Source organism: Telopea speciosissima, chromosome 5 (genome assembly GCF_018873765.1).
Source record: "Telopea speciosissima isolate NSW1024214 ecotype Mountain lineage chromosome 5, Tspe_v1, whole genome shotgun sequence".
Classification (NCBI taxonomy): domain Eukaryota; kingdom Viridiplantae; phylum Streptophyta; class Magnoliopsida; order Proteales; family Proteaceae; genus Telopea; species Telopea speciosissima.
The window spans coordinates 15641730-15655389 of NC_057920.1; the positions used below are offsets into that span (position 1 = coordinate 15641730).

A 13660-nucleotide genomic window follows, 5' to 3' on the forward strand; every position below is an offset into this window, starting at 1 on the left:
AGAGCTTCCTCCTCCAATAACTTCAGTAACAATAATCAAGGTACTAAAACTCGGAACTCGGTACCAACTTGGTCCCTTGAAAAACCGAGTCGAGTCGAGATCTCGTCGAGTTGGTGCATTTTTTTTTCCGACTCAAAGTCTCAACTCGTGGGTTTTAGACTTAGTTTGGGTCTGAAACTTGGTATTCAGCCTATTTTAGGCCATTTAAACACAAAGGCACTATTAGATTTTACAAAAACAAAGTCCAAATAGGAGTTATGTACCGGTCAAACTTAATTTGGTGTGCACGAATGCTGTCAAAATCGCTCTGAATGAAAATATTTTCTTGGACATCAAAACAAATGAATATTTTACCGCACTTTTGGTTTTTAGCAATGTTTTACCACATTAAGGTTTATGGAATTTTTAGATTTGAGAAAAACCCCAGCATTAGAAAGTTGAAAATTGCACCTACCGCCGAAAATCCAGTTTTTGTTCTTGAACTGGGGGTTTGACTTTTTTCCTTTTGGAATTTGATTTTTTAACTATTTTATTGGATTCAAATAGGGGGGTATTTTCTTATTTATGAATAATATCTTAAGTAAATGTTCATTTACTTAAATGATATTAGGCATAAATAAGTGTCATAAATAAATGTCTGTCTTAGTTCCTGGCCTAAATAAGTGTTTGTATACCAAGGTTTGCATAGATAGGTGTCTGTATACCAAGATTTTCCACCAAGATCTCGAGATTTGACACTCATATAAAGGAGTTTGGGTCGAGATTCTTGAGATCTCGAGAACTCGGCGAGATCTCGGTCGAGTTGTTGCACTTTTGCAACTCGTATGCCAACTCGTCTCGGTTTCTCAAAAAACCGAGAAACTCGCTGAGATCTCGCGAGTTCTCGAACTATGACAATAATGATGGAACCATAGTTGTGCATGTTCAAGAAACTAGGGTTCTAACAGACAGAAAACAGCATAGGTGGGAAAAACTCCCACACTCTGAACAGGAATCAAGAAAGAATTTCAGGTACTGAAATCAATGCTCTGATTCCACGTAACAATAACAGAACCTGAATCAGTACCTGGTCATAAGAAAGAAAGAGAGATGTCAAAGAGAAGATGAGAGAAAGGAAGAGAACATAGCCCACGGTTTGAGTAATGGGCTGAATGCTCAAACAGTGGGGTGGGGGGTTATATTTATATTAACTAAAGAGCAATTAAAATGTAAAGACTGGGTCCATAGCCAGAATCGACTTAAGAGTATAACAAATAAAGACTGACACTTATACTCATAACTTAAAGAACCAACACATACAACCTAAACCCATAAAATCAACACCACACAATTACATAACCTAACACAACACATTAATTGTGGTTTGTCAATCCCCATAATAAACTTACTTCTGTTTTTCTCATCTTTCCTCAGTTCCTTTTATCTCATTGAACTCTGTTTGGTAATTCCTTGTGCATATCTGCTTTATTCCCCTCGGGCTGGGGTAGTTGGGCAAGGTCGCCTATCGAAGAGACTAATTCATATACTCAAGAAGGCCCCTCTTCACTTGGACCTCATGTAGGTTCTCACACTGGTGGAACTAGGTTGCAGGCCAATCTTACCAACCAAGTACTGGGACAGAACAGGGCTCCTGCTTTTCCATCTAAAAATGAAGCTTTCCATGGAATGTCCCATCCCATTCAAGATGCAAATCCCACTATTGAGAGGTAAATTGTAGCAGATGCTAATGACTTCTCAAAACTTGTCATCGTAGTTATTATTATTATTATTATGTGAATGTTTCCTACACAGGCTATTAATGAAGCCTTTCTTTAATGGCCCAAATATCTGCCATGTGGCATCAGAGAAGTCTCTATTTCATGGACCTCGAGGTCCTCTGCTTGCATATCAAGAAACAGCCAGCCGGAGTTTGCGAAGTGGTAAAACAGGATTTTGAAAATCAAGGACTATGGGACTGTGCATAATAGTCCTTGGAGTACCATTGTGCATGGACATGCATGGGAATGCATGCCAATGCACAGGAGGGTATTTGATTGAATTGAACTCTGAAGTTTGACACGTGGCTAATCCAGACCATGTCCTCTCTATCAACGGTAAGAATTACCACATCATGTGTCCATGTGGCACAATGAGGGTGGACCATTAAGAGAGGCTTCCTTAACGGGCCCTGTAAATGCATGACTGCTGTATCTCATCCAAGTAAAGTTAATTCCCAAACTTACTGGAGGCCCACCCCACCTGCTCTGAATGTCAGTGTTGAAGCTGATTGAGTGAAGTCTACCACCTTTCATGTAGCCAAGAGGACCAGGTCACCCCTGTACCTTCTCAGTTGGTCCTCTCTAAACGGTTGTAATTGCCACATCATGTGTCCATGTGGCACAATGAGGGTGGACCATTAAGGAAAGGCTTCCTCAACGGGCCCTTTAAATGAATTTTCCCCCTGTTATTATCATTACCTTTGTCTTTAGATATCTCAGTGAAACCTTCTGGTAGTTCTCTTGTCCAGGGCTGCCGTATCTCATCCTAGATCAAGTAAAGTTAATTCCCAAACTTACTGGAGGCCCTCCCCACCTGCTCAGAATATCAATGTTGAAGCTGATGGTGTGAAGTCTACCACCTTTCATGTACCCAAGAGGACCAGGTCACCCCCTGTACCTTCTTCTGATGAAAATATTCTAGGAGATTCATCCTCTACGCAATTCAATACTGATAGGTAAATTATCATGGCCTTCTAATTCATTTATTTTTCAATTTCTGTAGTCTTTTTTTTCCCTAGTGGATGCAAATAATTGTATTTGTTTTTTTTTTATGAACAATGTATTTTGTTAAAAAAAAGGGGGGGGGGGAGGTCTTCCCATTACTCTCCTTTATTCTTCTTTATTCTAACTACTCCCTCTATGTTCACTCTCCTTTATTCTTCCTTTTTATTTTCTTGAAATAAAATGTTAAGTATATTCATGTTCACTCTCCTTACTTCCATACAACTATCAAATTTATTGAATATGCTTTAGATTATCTTTCCAGTCCCTCATGTATGTGATTTGCTTGATATGGATTGTAGAGAGCTACAAGCGAAGGCAAAGCGATTGGCACGCTTCAGTGTTGAGCTAAGACAACCGGTGCCAAATGCTGATGATCTTAAAAAGCCCAAATCTTCAGGGAATAGACATGATCAAGCTCTGGTGGATAGACGGAAGTTTGTTCTGGAGCATCCCTTTGAAGCAGAAGGGGACTTCTCTAATGCCAGCATTTTACCTGATTCTGAAGGCTTGTCATCTTCCCATGCTATAATTGGGTTATGTCCTGATATGTGTCCAGGTATTGTTTTAGCTTCTTAATTGGTTCACTTGTTATGTCTTTGTTTAGTTGCAGCTATGGGTTGTGGTTCTCATTCCATCTCATCTCTCAAGATGGGTTGTGTTTTCCTTCATATTTCAGATTCAGAAAGGGAGGAGCGTGAGAGGAAAGGAGATCTTGACAAATATGAACGCTTGGATGGAGATCGAAATCAAACTACCCAATTCCTTGCTGTCAAGAAGGTTGTCCTTGAGCTTTCTTGGAACATATTTTCTGAGTTCAGTTTGCTTGTTATGAAATTATCTGTCATCACCTATAATATGGAGCATGGCTGAAGTGCTTATCTGTTCTTGTACAGTATAATAGGACAGCTGAGAGGGAAGCAGACTTGATTAGACCCATGCCTGTCTTGCAGAAGACGGTTGATTATCTTCTGGCTTTGCTAGGTCAGCCTCATGATGTTAGGTTTCTTGGCATGTATAACTTCTTGTGGGACAGGATGAGGGCGATCCGGATGGACCTCAGGATGCAACACATTTTCAATAGAAGGGCAATAACCATGCTGGAGCAAATGGTATCTCTACTGCCAGATACTTTTATTTCTTTGAGACAATATGTGTAAGACCTTAGACATTTTATGTGAAAGCATGGACTATAAAACTTGTTTGGTTAAAACTGAATAATTTAATTTCTGATATGCATGAATTTTTGGGACAAGTATATGAAGAGCGATTTTGTATGACATGCTTTCTATGTACGGTAACTGTATGCTGTATAAGGACTGTGAGTATCATGACTGGATTGGACGAGGCTATTGTTACTGCCTGTAGTATAAAAATGACATCTGTGCAGGAGGGGTTGGGACCTACCAATTGATAAATACACTGTCAGAGATGTACTTCACCAAATCCGCCAGACTGGATGATGTAGCAAGTTGATTTTTCATGATCTTTGGGCAGTGAAAAAACATATGGGCAGGGAGTTTATGATGATGTACAACTGCAATTACACCAGTGGGCTCAAATAATTAAATTGGATTGCCAGGTGGCATCTGAATGGATGTTTTAATTCCAATGCTTTTGAATGCCAGGGACATGGAGGAATCTTCCAATCCTTAAGCAAGGACTTCCCCCTCTTGTAAATATTTTTGGGTTTCAAATAACCATCTCCCTCTCCTGTTTCATCTTTTGAGCGCATAATAGTCATAACTCCATTTGAAATTTATTTTGCTATTCTAATTGTTTGGTTGAGATGTGCTCCGTTACTACTTACTTTTTCTTAAAACTTAGTTGTCTCGTTACATCCCCTTGATGCCAGATAAGACTTCACATCATAGCCATGCATGAACTGTGTGAATACACGAAAGGAGAGGGCTTCTCTGAGGGATTTGATGCACACCTCAACATTGAACAGATGAATAAAACATCAGTAGAGTTGTTCCAAATGTATGACGATCACCGGAAGAAGGGAATTGATGTGCCCACACAGAAAGAATTTCGGGGTTATTATGCACTTCTCAAACTGGATAAGCATCCTGGCTACAAAGTAAGTCAGCTATAGCAGTAATTCAGTCTTGTTTAATGTGGGGTTTGTGACTATAAACCATTGTGCTAGGTTGAACCTGCAGAACTCTCACTTGATCTTGCAAAGATGACTCCAGAGATAAGGCAAGCCCCGGAAGTTCTATTTGCCCGTGAGGTAGCAAGGTTTGTTGGCTTCCTTTAATTCTTTATCGCCATCTTCTCTCCCCCCCCCCCCTCCCCCTTCTTTCTGTGCTCAACCTGACAGTGAAGGTGATTTTAACCTTACAGGGCTTGCAGAACGGGTAATTTTATTGCCTTCTTCCGACTTGCAAGGAAAGCGACTTACCTTCAAGCATGCTTAATGCATGCACATTTTTCGAAGGTACTGTTTGCTGTATTAGGTCCTCAATCTCACGCATCAAAGCCAGTTCTTCTGGGCAACCTAGATAAGAATGAATCCTATATCACCAACGATCCAACTATTACCAGTTTAACTCTTACATATCATGAAACAAGGGTGCTATTTTGGATACTTGTGATTTTGGACAGAAGGCAACAATGAGAAGAGTTTTCTCACTTTCACCTTCTCCAATTCATTATTCATTTTTGTATCAGCTGCCACTTCATGTGCCGTGTTATGTACATGCTATTGTTGATGTTGACCAAGGAATAAAACAATTTGAATTGTCTCAGATAGACACAGCATGATGTAATTCGAACAGGGAAAAGGGATTCGGAGGAATGTAAAACACAAGAGAGGCACACTGGTTGACTGTTACGACTTACAAACAGTTTAACAAGAGAAGTAAGCTTCAAATTGGTAAGAGTTGAGAGAGAGAAGAGAGAATAATTTGTCTTGTCAGATATGACAGAGGCCACTCAAATTTATAATGAAGACAGCATTTACAAATAAGGAATGGTAACTAAGGCCGACTCATAAGTCTTGTCTAGCATGCTGATAAAATGAATCTAGACATTACAGGAAGAACCAATAAGAGAACTGATTAGGGAACCAGACCGGACCTTCAACACTCCCCCTCAAGTTGGTCCATAGATGTTGCACATGCCCAACTTGGAGGAAGGACTTAATTGGTAAGCCTTTAGTAAAAGCATATGCCAATTGGTTCACTGTAGTAACAAATTGAGTACATATTAGGCCATCTTCAATCTTCTCCTTGATGAAGTGTCGATCAATTTCAACATGTTTGGTCCTGTTGTGTTGAACCGGATTGTGAGCTATACTGATTGCAGCTTTATTGTTGCAATAGAGTCTCATAAGACCCTCAGGTGCAATCTTTAGATCACTGAGAAGCATCTTCAGCCAAATGAGTTACATACTCCCTGCGCCATTGCCCTGTATTCGGCCTTGACACTCGATCTGGAAACTACATATTGTTTCTGTATCTAATTCTTTACTTGTTTTTAATTCTTACTTACATATGGACATTCAGACATTGTATTTTTATTAAGCACTAATATGCATTTCCTTATTGTTTTAATATCTTAATTTTCCAACATATCTGCCATGAGTGTTTTACAAATGGACTTACTGAAATCCACTTTGGTATCGATTCTTTGATCCTACTGGTGTACACTTGTGTAATTGCAAGCTGTAACTCATGTTTCCAGCTTTGAGAAAAATACTAATAACAGTTCAACTAAAATTGATGAGAGTAAAATTTATAAGTATCCTGGTGTGGAGCTATGAGAGAGAGAGAGAGAGAGAGAGAGAGACGTGCAATACCAACATGTATCTAATGGTTCTGCGTTCTGCTCTAACTTCTACTTTTGGTTCTTGCTGCTGTTCAACTGATTATATTGGCATTGCATGTGTCACTGTCAAAACTGTCAATCATAAGATTTGTATACTTTGCTCAATTTAGGAAATGTAGATACATGAATACATACCTTTTCAGTAATGATGGTGCCCTACATATTTAAATTTTGACTACATGAGGCCTAAGTGTTGTCATGCTCTTTTGACCAGTTACGAACCCAGGCATTTGCTTCTCTACACAGTGGTCTTCAGAATAACCAAGGAATACCTATCACACATGTCAGAAAATGGCTTGGGATGGAGGTAATTTTGTTGGTCTAACACGGATAGGATCTCTGTTATCTTAATCAGGACAAAACTCAATTCTTCTTGCTTGGTTATTATTTTTTATTTTTAACCAGGAAGAGGACATAGAAAACCTCCTAGAATACCATGGATTTTCAGTGAAGGAATTTGAAGAATCATACATGTTTAAGGAAGGTCCATTTCTCAACAGCGACAGTGATTACCCTACCAAATGCTCAAAACTTGTTCACCTGAAAAGATCGAGAAGGATTCTTGATGATGTTGTTTCTCCCAATTATGTGGTGAAATTGCCTGTGAAAGAATCAAAACAGGTTTTCCCTGAAAAGACGGACGAGATTCAACGCAAAGCTGTACAATTTGTTGAAATGAAAGATTCTTCTGTTGTTGTTGATGAAGAAATGCCTGATTTTGAATCCAATCCTACTCCAAGAGATGGTTCTGCAGTACAGTCAACACTTAAAACATCAACTGACCACCACTTGGGCAATGTTTCTTTCGAGCCTTTGGATGTTCCTGAAGTTCTTTATCCTGAGAATCCACCATCTATGGTTGGTAGAGTTAGCAGTCCAGTCTCAGGTGCCTATTTGACTGATGTTATGAGAAGAAATATGCCTTCAAGTGTGAAGGAAATGCCCCTGGTTAGTAGGGATAACACTCCAGTTTCTAATGCTTTTTGGACTGATTCTCTGGAAAAACACATGCCTTCCAGTGTGAAAGAACCACCCCTGCAAATTTTGCCAGGGGATCTTTCACAAGTTGAGAGATATCAGGGGTCACTTTTTGACACTGTGTTGGAGGATTCGGCAACTCAGGAAGAAGTAATCAAACACCTAGAGAATAAAGAAAGCAGGGTTTATCCTGAAGAATTAGAAGGCGAAAAAGCTATAGCAATTCAACAGGAAGCTGAAGCTTTGCTGGCAAAACTTAAGTTGATCCTAAGGTTAGCTTGTTTAACTTGTTAGCTGTAAGTTGAGATTTAGGACTGAAACATGCAGCTTAATTTCTTTTTCATTTGTATTTGGTCAGGATATGGAAGCGTCGTTCCTCAAAGCAAAGGGAGTTACGTGAGCAACGAAAATTGGCAGCAGACGCTGCATTAAATTTATTATCATTTGGCCCACCACTTCGACCAAGGAAAACTGTAAGAATTTATCTAGTTTCAGCTTCCCATTAAATCTTCAGTGTTTTGCATTATGTTTTCTTGAATGGATTTTATTGATATTAGCAAACAGCCATGAATTCGTCTGAATCTTATGTTGAATTTCTTGTATTAGCATGACTTGCACTAGTCAACAGCTGACTAAAAGTGTCTGTCTTCCATTGAGAGGAAGATTATATCCATAGAAATTGTGTGATGCCCTAGTAACTTGCAGGTTTAGCTCCATGAATAAATAGTTAATGATCTGCCGTCAGATAGGTCTAATTTAAGAGATTCAAGGGACAAGACATCTAGAATAGAATCAATAGATGATCCAAAGAGTAATGCATAGATTTTATGGTTTGCAGCATTTTAAGTATCATTGTGTATCATACTGTATCATCCGTACGTATCAGTATCGGTGGATATTGATATGATACGGTACCAGTACGATACTAAAAAAATATATATATCTTCCATGTATCAACTGATATGGTTTGATACGGTCTGATATGCGGACTGATACTGATCAATATAGTTGAGATACTCTTGACACGCCTCCTTTAAACCTGCGAGTCGGAAACTGTGAGCGAGATAAAAAAAACCGAGAGCAACCGAAAGCCTTGGAAACTTGTTTTTCTCTTCGATCTGAGTTGGGTGAAATCATCTAGCATAAAAAGCGATCATAATCTTTACAATTTCAACAAGTTTTGGGGATTTATAGTGCTCAAATCACGGATCAAAACAGATTTAGGCGAAAAAAGAGGTAAAGTTGCAGGTCTCGTTTTTTTTTCCCCTTCTTAAGTTATAAATTACTAGATTAAGTAAAAACGGCTCAAGTCCTTGCATCAATCTGACATATTTATATATTGCAAATAAGGTGTTTTATGCTTCAAAACTATATTTTGTATGTATCCTAAGCACAACCATACATTTCTTGACCATTTCTATGCATATCTTTAGCGTATTGCATTTCTCTGATACGATACGATACGCAACATCTCTTAAAATCACCCTTCCGATACGATCCCCGGTACTGGTACTTTCAATCTTGGTTAATAGTATTTTTGATTAATTTATTATGCTTATTTTTGAAATCTTTTATGTGGAACCATTCGGATATAGTACCTGATACTCTGGACATAAGAGGTATGGGAAGTTATGTGGTTCCTAATAATTTGGACATGAGAGAAATGGCAAGTTATACCCCAGATCAATTAAACCCTTTTTTGTGTTTATAAGTTTTCTTTGAATTGATCAAGTGGACACATTTTATGGAGGAGTATTATTAAGGCTCTCTTTGACATACTTTATATTTATATTTATGACCTATTTATGAATATAATTGATTATGGGCTATAAAAAGTGTAATTGTTTGGTTACTACTAGAAATAATAGATTATATAATGAAAAATAGGTTTGGTATGCTTAAGTTAATAATACATTTTTTTATATATATATATATATATATATATATATATTATAGTATGATATATGTTAGTAGAGAGGGTGGGGTGGGCTGGCAAAATAGAGGCTTTGTTCTAATTTTCGTTAATTTTACCATTTTACCCCCACTTAAGTAACAATTTTGCACATGTTTATTAATGGTACCCGCATAAACAAACATTAATAGTTTATGATGATAAATCATAAACAACTCTTGAAATGTTTATGAATTTTTGCTTATATTGATTTATTTTAATGAGAAATAGGTGTAATAAATTATACCAACACATCTATGTTTAGGTGTCAGATAAACATATATTTAAACTATACCAAAGATAGCCTAAGTACAAATTTGTACCTTATTTGTTTGTGCTTATCATGGATGATATAACCAAAGAGACATTTAGATCAGGTTCGTTGGTTATATGCTTTTTGCTGATGATATTGTTTTGGTGGATGCGACAAAAGCATGGATTAACGCCAAGTTAGAGTTATGGAGATCAACCTTGCAATCAAAAGGTTTTGAGATAAGTAGAATGAAGACGGAGTATATGGTGTGTAATTTTAGTTCCACCGGGATGGATTATGAGGTGGTGAAAATTGATGAGAGGATTTTGCAAAGTGATGATTTTAGGTATCTGGGCTAAATCATAAATAAATAAGATGATATAGAGGATGATGTTTCACAGAGAATTAAATTAGAATGTATGAAGTGGAGAGGTGCATCCGGAGTGTTGTGTTATTGATGTAATCCTTTAAAACTAAAGGAAAATTTTATAGGGAAGTTATATGACCAGCTATGATGTATGAAGTGGAATGTTGGGCAGTTAAGAAGCATCATATGGATAAACTCAATGTAGTGGAGATGAGGATGTTGAGATGGAAGAGTGGCAAAACTAGTAAGGATAAATAATGTAGAGCTGGATCACAAAGGACCTAGCCCAGTAGCCTCGGGTAGGATCTTCTTGAATAAAGTTTAATGTTGATTTGATCTTTAAAATACTAGGCAACCATTGAAGAACTTGTAGCAGATCACACAATGAGATTGATTGAAATAGAAACAAAGAAGAAAATAGAAAATAGTAAAGAAGGATAGGATTGGATCAAGTATCCCACTCTCTTCCGGGTCTCTCACCCACGGCCTCTCACCGTATTTTGGTGCCTCACCGATGACATCTCACCGTACTCTTTCATAGAGCAAAGCACAAGGCTATGTTTTTTGCCTCAATCTCATTAATCAAATTCGTGTACAAGGCTGTAGCCCCTTATAAACTTACATGGAAGACTAAAAAACAGACTCAAAATACTAAAAAGGAAAGGCCTAACACAATCCTTAACTGATAAGATAACATAAACTGATTAGGAAACTAAAATAATGAAAGAAACAGACTCAAAACAAGGCTTTTAACTAAACTAATGAAATAAATCACGTTTTCCTACTTTCTACTCATATTTTAGGCTCATTAAAGTTGCCTATTACAAAGAAGACCCGTGGCATTAAAGGCCTAACACCTAAATAACCCAACCCAAGGCTTATTTTCAATAAAATAAGCCCTTTAGGTGACTTATCTGCATCAATAAAGGAAGGGATGATCATATTAGAACTGATTTGGGAGTAGCTCCGATACATGATAAACTATGAGAAAGTCGTTTGAGGCGGCATGGTCATGTTCAATGGAGGCCTTTGGATGCTTCAGTATGAATGAGTGATTTGATTCAGATTGAAGGAACTAAAAGAGCCGAGTATGAACTAAAATGACCATAGAAGAAGTGAGGAAAGACATGCATAGCTTAGGCCTTGTATCAAGTATGACCTCGAATAGAGCTGATTGGAGGGCAATGATCCATGTAGCTGACCCCATTTAGCTGTGACATGGCTGAGTTGTTGTTGTTGTTGAGTTTTGTGATAGTAGAAGTATGTTTTGTATTTATTGAAGTAGGTTTAACTTTTATCTTTTCACTGCAGTCTGTTGTGTCTTAAAAAGGGGTTTGCCTGAGTAATCCCCCTCCCTGCCTTTTCTTTTTTGGTGATAACAAATTTGAAACTTTGTTTCTTATAAGATGAATATCCATGTCATATAAATTTCTAAAAAGACCATAATTTTCAGAAGTAGTAGCTTCTGGACAAAGAAATGTTTCAGCATTGATTTTCTTTCCCAATAAATTGTAGTTAATGGGCAAGTAAATTTCTCATGAATTTTTCAGCATTGGTACTCTGTTTTTGAGATTCTTATTTCACCTTCTAAATTTTGTTTCTCCTTCTCCTTGAAGGAATCAAACATTGTTGGTGAGCTTAACATTGATCATATTGTGAAGGAGAGACATGAGATACAGAGGAGATTGTGGTCCAGGCTGAATGTTGCTGAAGTGGTTGAGGGGATACTGAGGGAAAGAAATCCAGATGCCAAGTGCTGTTGCTGGAAACTACTTGTCTGTTTCCAGATGAATGGCACAGGGAGGAATGGATCACTTCAGAAAAGCCAAATCAACCATTTTGCTGGGCGATGGTTGCTCAACAAGCTTATGGGTGTCAGGAAGGAAGTTGATGATGAACTGCTAGTTTCCTTGCCAGGCGTATCGATATGGAAGAAGTGGTCTACTAGGCTATCCAGAAGCCTTCCAACCTGTTGTTTATCTGTCATCAGAGACATTGAAGTTGATAAATCAGATGATACAGCAGCTGGTGCAAGTTCTGTTCTTTTTCTTGTATCAGAAAGCATTCCATTGGAGCTTCAAAAAGTTAAACTCCATAACCTTATTATGTCCTTACCTTGTGGTTCCCGCTTGCCACTGCTTATCTTAAGTGGAATGCTTGGAGAAGAGGTTCATGATCCTTCTCTCAGGGTAGTGAATGGACTAGGACTAAATGACATGGATGAAACAAGGATAAAGAGCTTCTCGATCAAATTCTTAACAAAAGACCAGTCAATGGAACATGTTGACGAGTTTTTCAGCGATGACAAGTTACGAGAGGGCTTACAATGGCTAGCGGGACAGTCACCACCACAACCTGATCTCCTTCGTCTTAAGACACGTGAACTGGTTTTGACTCACTTGAATGCCTCATTAGAGGTTCTTGACAAGATGAATGTGTCTGATGCGAGTGCGAACCATTGTATATCTGTCTTCAATGAAGCATTGGATCGATCAGCAGAGGAGGTTACTTGTGCAGCTGATATCAATCCTGTCTGTTGGCCCTGTCCTGAGATGGATATGCTTGAGGAATCCAGCAATGAGCATAAGGCTGTTAACTGGTTTTTACCAAGCATTGGGTGGAGTTCAACTGCGAGAGTTGAGCCAATTAAATTTGCAATTAATGGTTGCAAGCTACCACTTTTCCCTGATGACTTGTCTTGGTTAGATCGGGATTTACACACAGGAAAGGAGGTCGAAGATCAGAAATTAGAACTAGAGAAATCCCTTACCAGATATCTGAGTCAATCAAGTAAGATGATGGGGTGGACACTGGCAGCAAGAGAGTCAAATGTAATGGTTCAAAATGGTGCTCAATTAGTGCTCCATGATTCCTGCTACCATATAGTTCCTAGATGGGTAGTGATCTTTCAACGAGTTTTCAATTGGCAACTAATGAATTTAAGCAGTGGGATCTTCTCAGTAGCTTATGTGTTGGAGCACCAACATGAACCCTCTTTGAAAGAACACGGCATGGTTACTTCTCAGGTTGAAACTCCATCATTGGAAATTGTGGATTATTCAAGGTATCAGGAGGATACATTACCACCATGTTTTCACAGCCAGCTATCACTTGATGAAATGCTTGAAGTTGGCTATAACTCACTTCCTTCTTGGAGGGACCAATCAGAGTCCGAGCGTGTTCATCATCTCTCTGTGATGGAAGACAACGGTAGTATAGCTGTGGATGTTACCACTTCCTCTGATTTAATGGAGGATGTTCAGATCCCTCGACGAGATGGTGAATTTGCTGAGACTGACGATACTTGTACGTCAGTTGAGTTAAATTACAGTAATAGCGAAGTAGTAGTTTTTAATAAGGATAAAAAACAGGCTGATAGATTGAGCAAGTTGTTGGAGCAGTGTAACCTTGTGCAGGACATGATTGATGAAAAGCTCTCTATATATTTCTAAAAATCTAATGTACTGAGAATTTTTGTAAGCCGATTGTAATTTGAATGTCACATTCACTTGTGGTTC

General features: G+C 38.3%; 1 protein-coding gene across 2 annotated transcripts; it reads left to right on the forward strand.

Moving 5' to 3' along the window:
• Positions 1–1458: 1458 nt before the first annotated feature.
• On the forward strand, positions 1459–13660 carry LOC122661648 (SAC3 family protein B-like). Of its 2 annotated transcripts, none has more exons than XM_043857116.1 (12): positions 1459–1706; positions 2494–2713; positions 3062–3318; positions 3439–3539; positions 3656–3871; positions 4615–4842; positions 4912–5003; positions 5109–5202; positions 6808–6900; positions 6999–7843; positions 7930–8044; positions 11759–13660. In XM_043857116.1, exons 1-12 carry the CDS (start codon positions 1649–1651, stop codon positions 13592–13594), a joined length of 4155 nt encoding a protein of 1384 aa, XP_043713051.1. In that variant the 5' UTR covers positions 1459–1648; the 3' UTR covers positions 13595–13660. The 2 variants fall into 2 exon arrangements, with proteins under 2 accessions (XP_043713051.1, XP_043713052.1); XM_043857117.1 differs by having other exon boundaries at positions 2507–2713.

Bases quoted from the DNA above. Each gene is read 5' to 3' on its own strand.
- LOC122661648 (XM_043857116.1), top strand. From the start codon at position 1,649: ATGAAGCTTTCCATGGAATGTCCCATCCCATTCAAGATGCAAATCCCA. The intron at 3,872-4,614 runs GTATCTCTACTG...CCTTGATGCCAG, and splicing joins TAACCATGCTGGAGCAAATG to ATAAGACTTCACATCATAGC. The intron at 6,901-6,998 runs GTAATTTTGTTG...ATTTTTAACCAG, and splicing joins GAAAATGGCTTGGGATGGAG to GAAGAGGACATAGAAAACCT.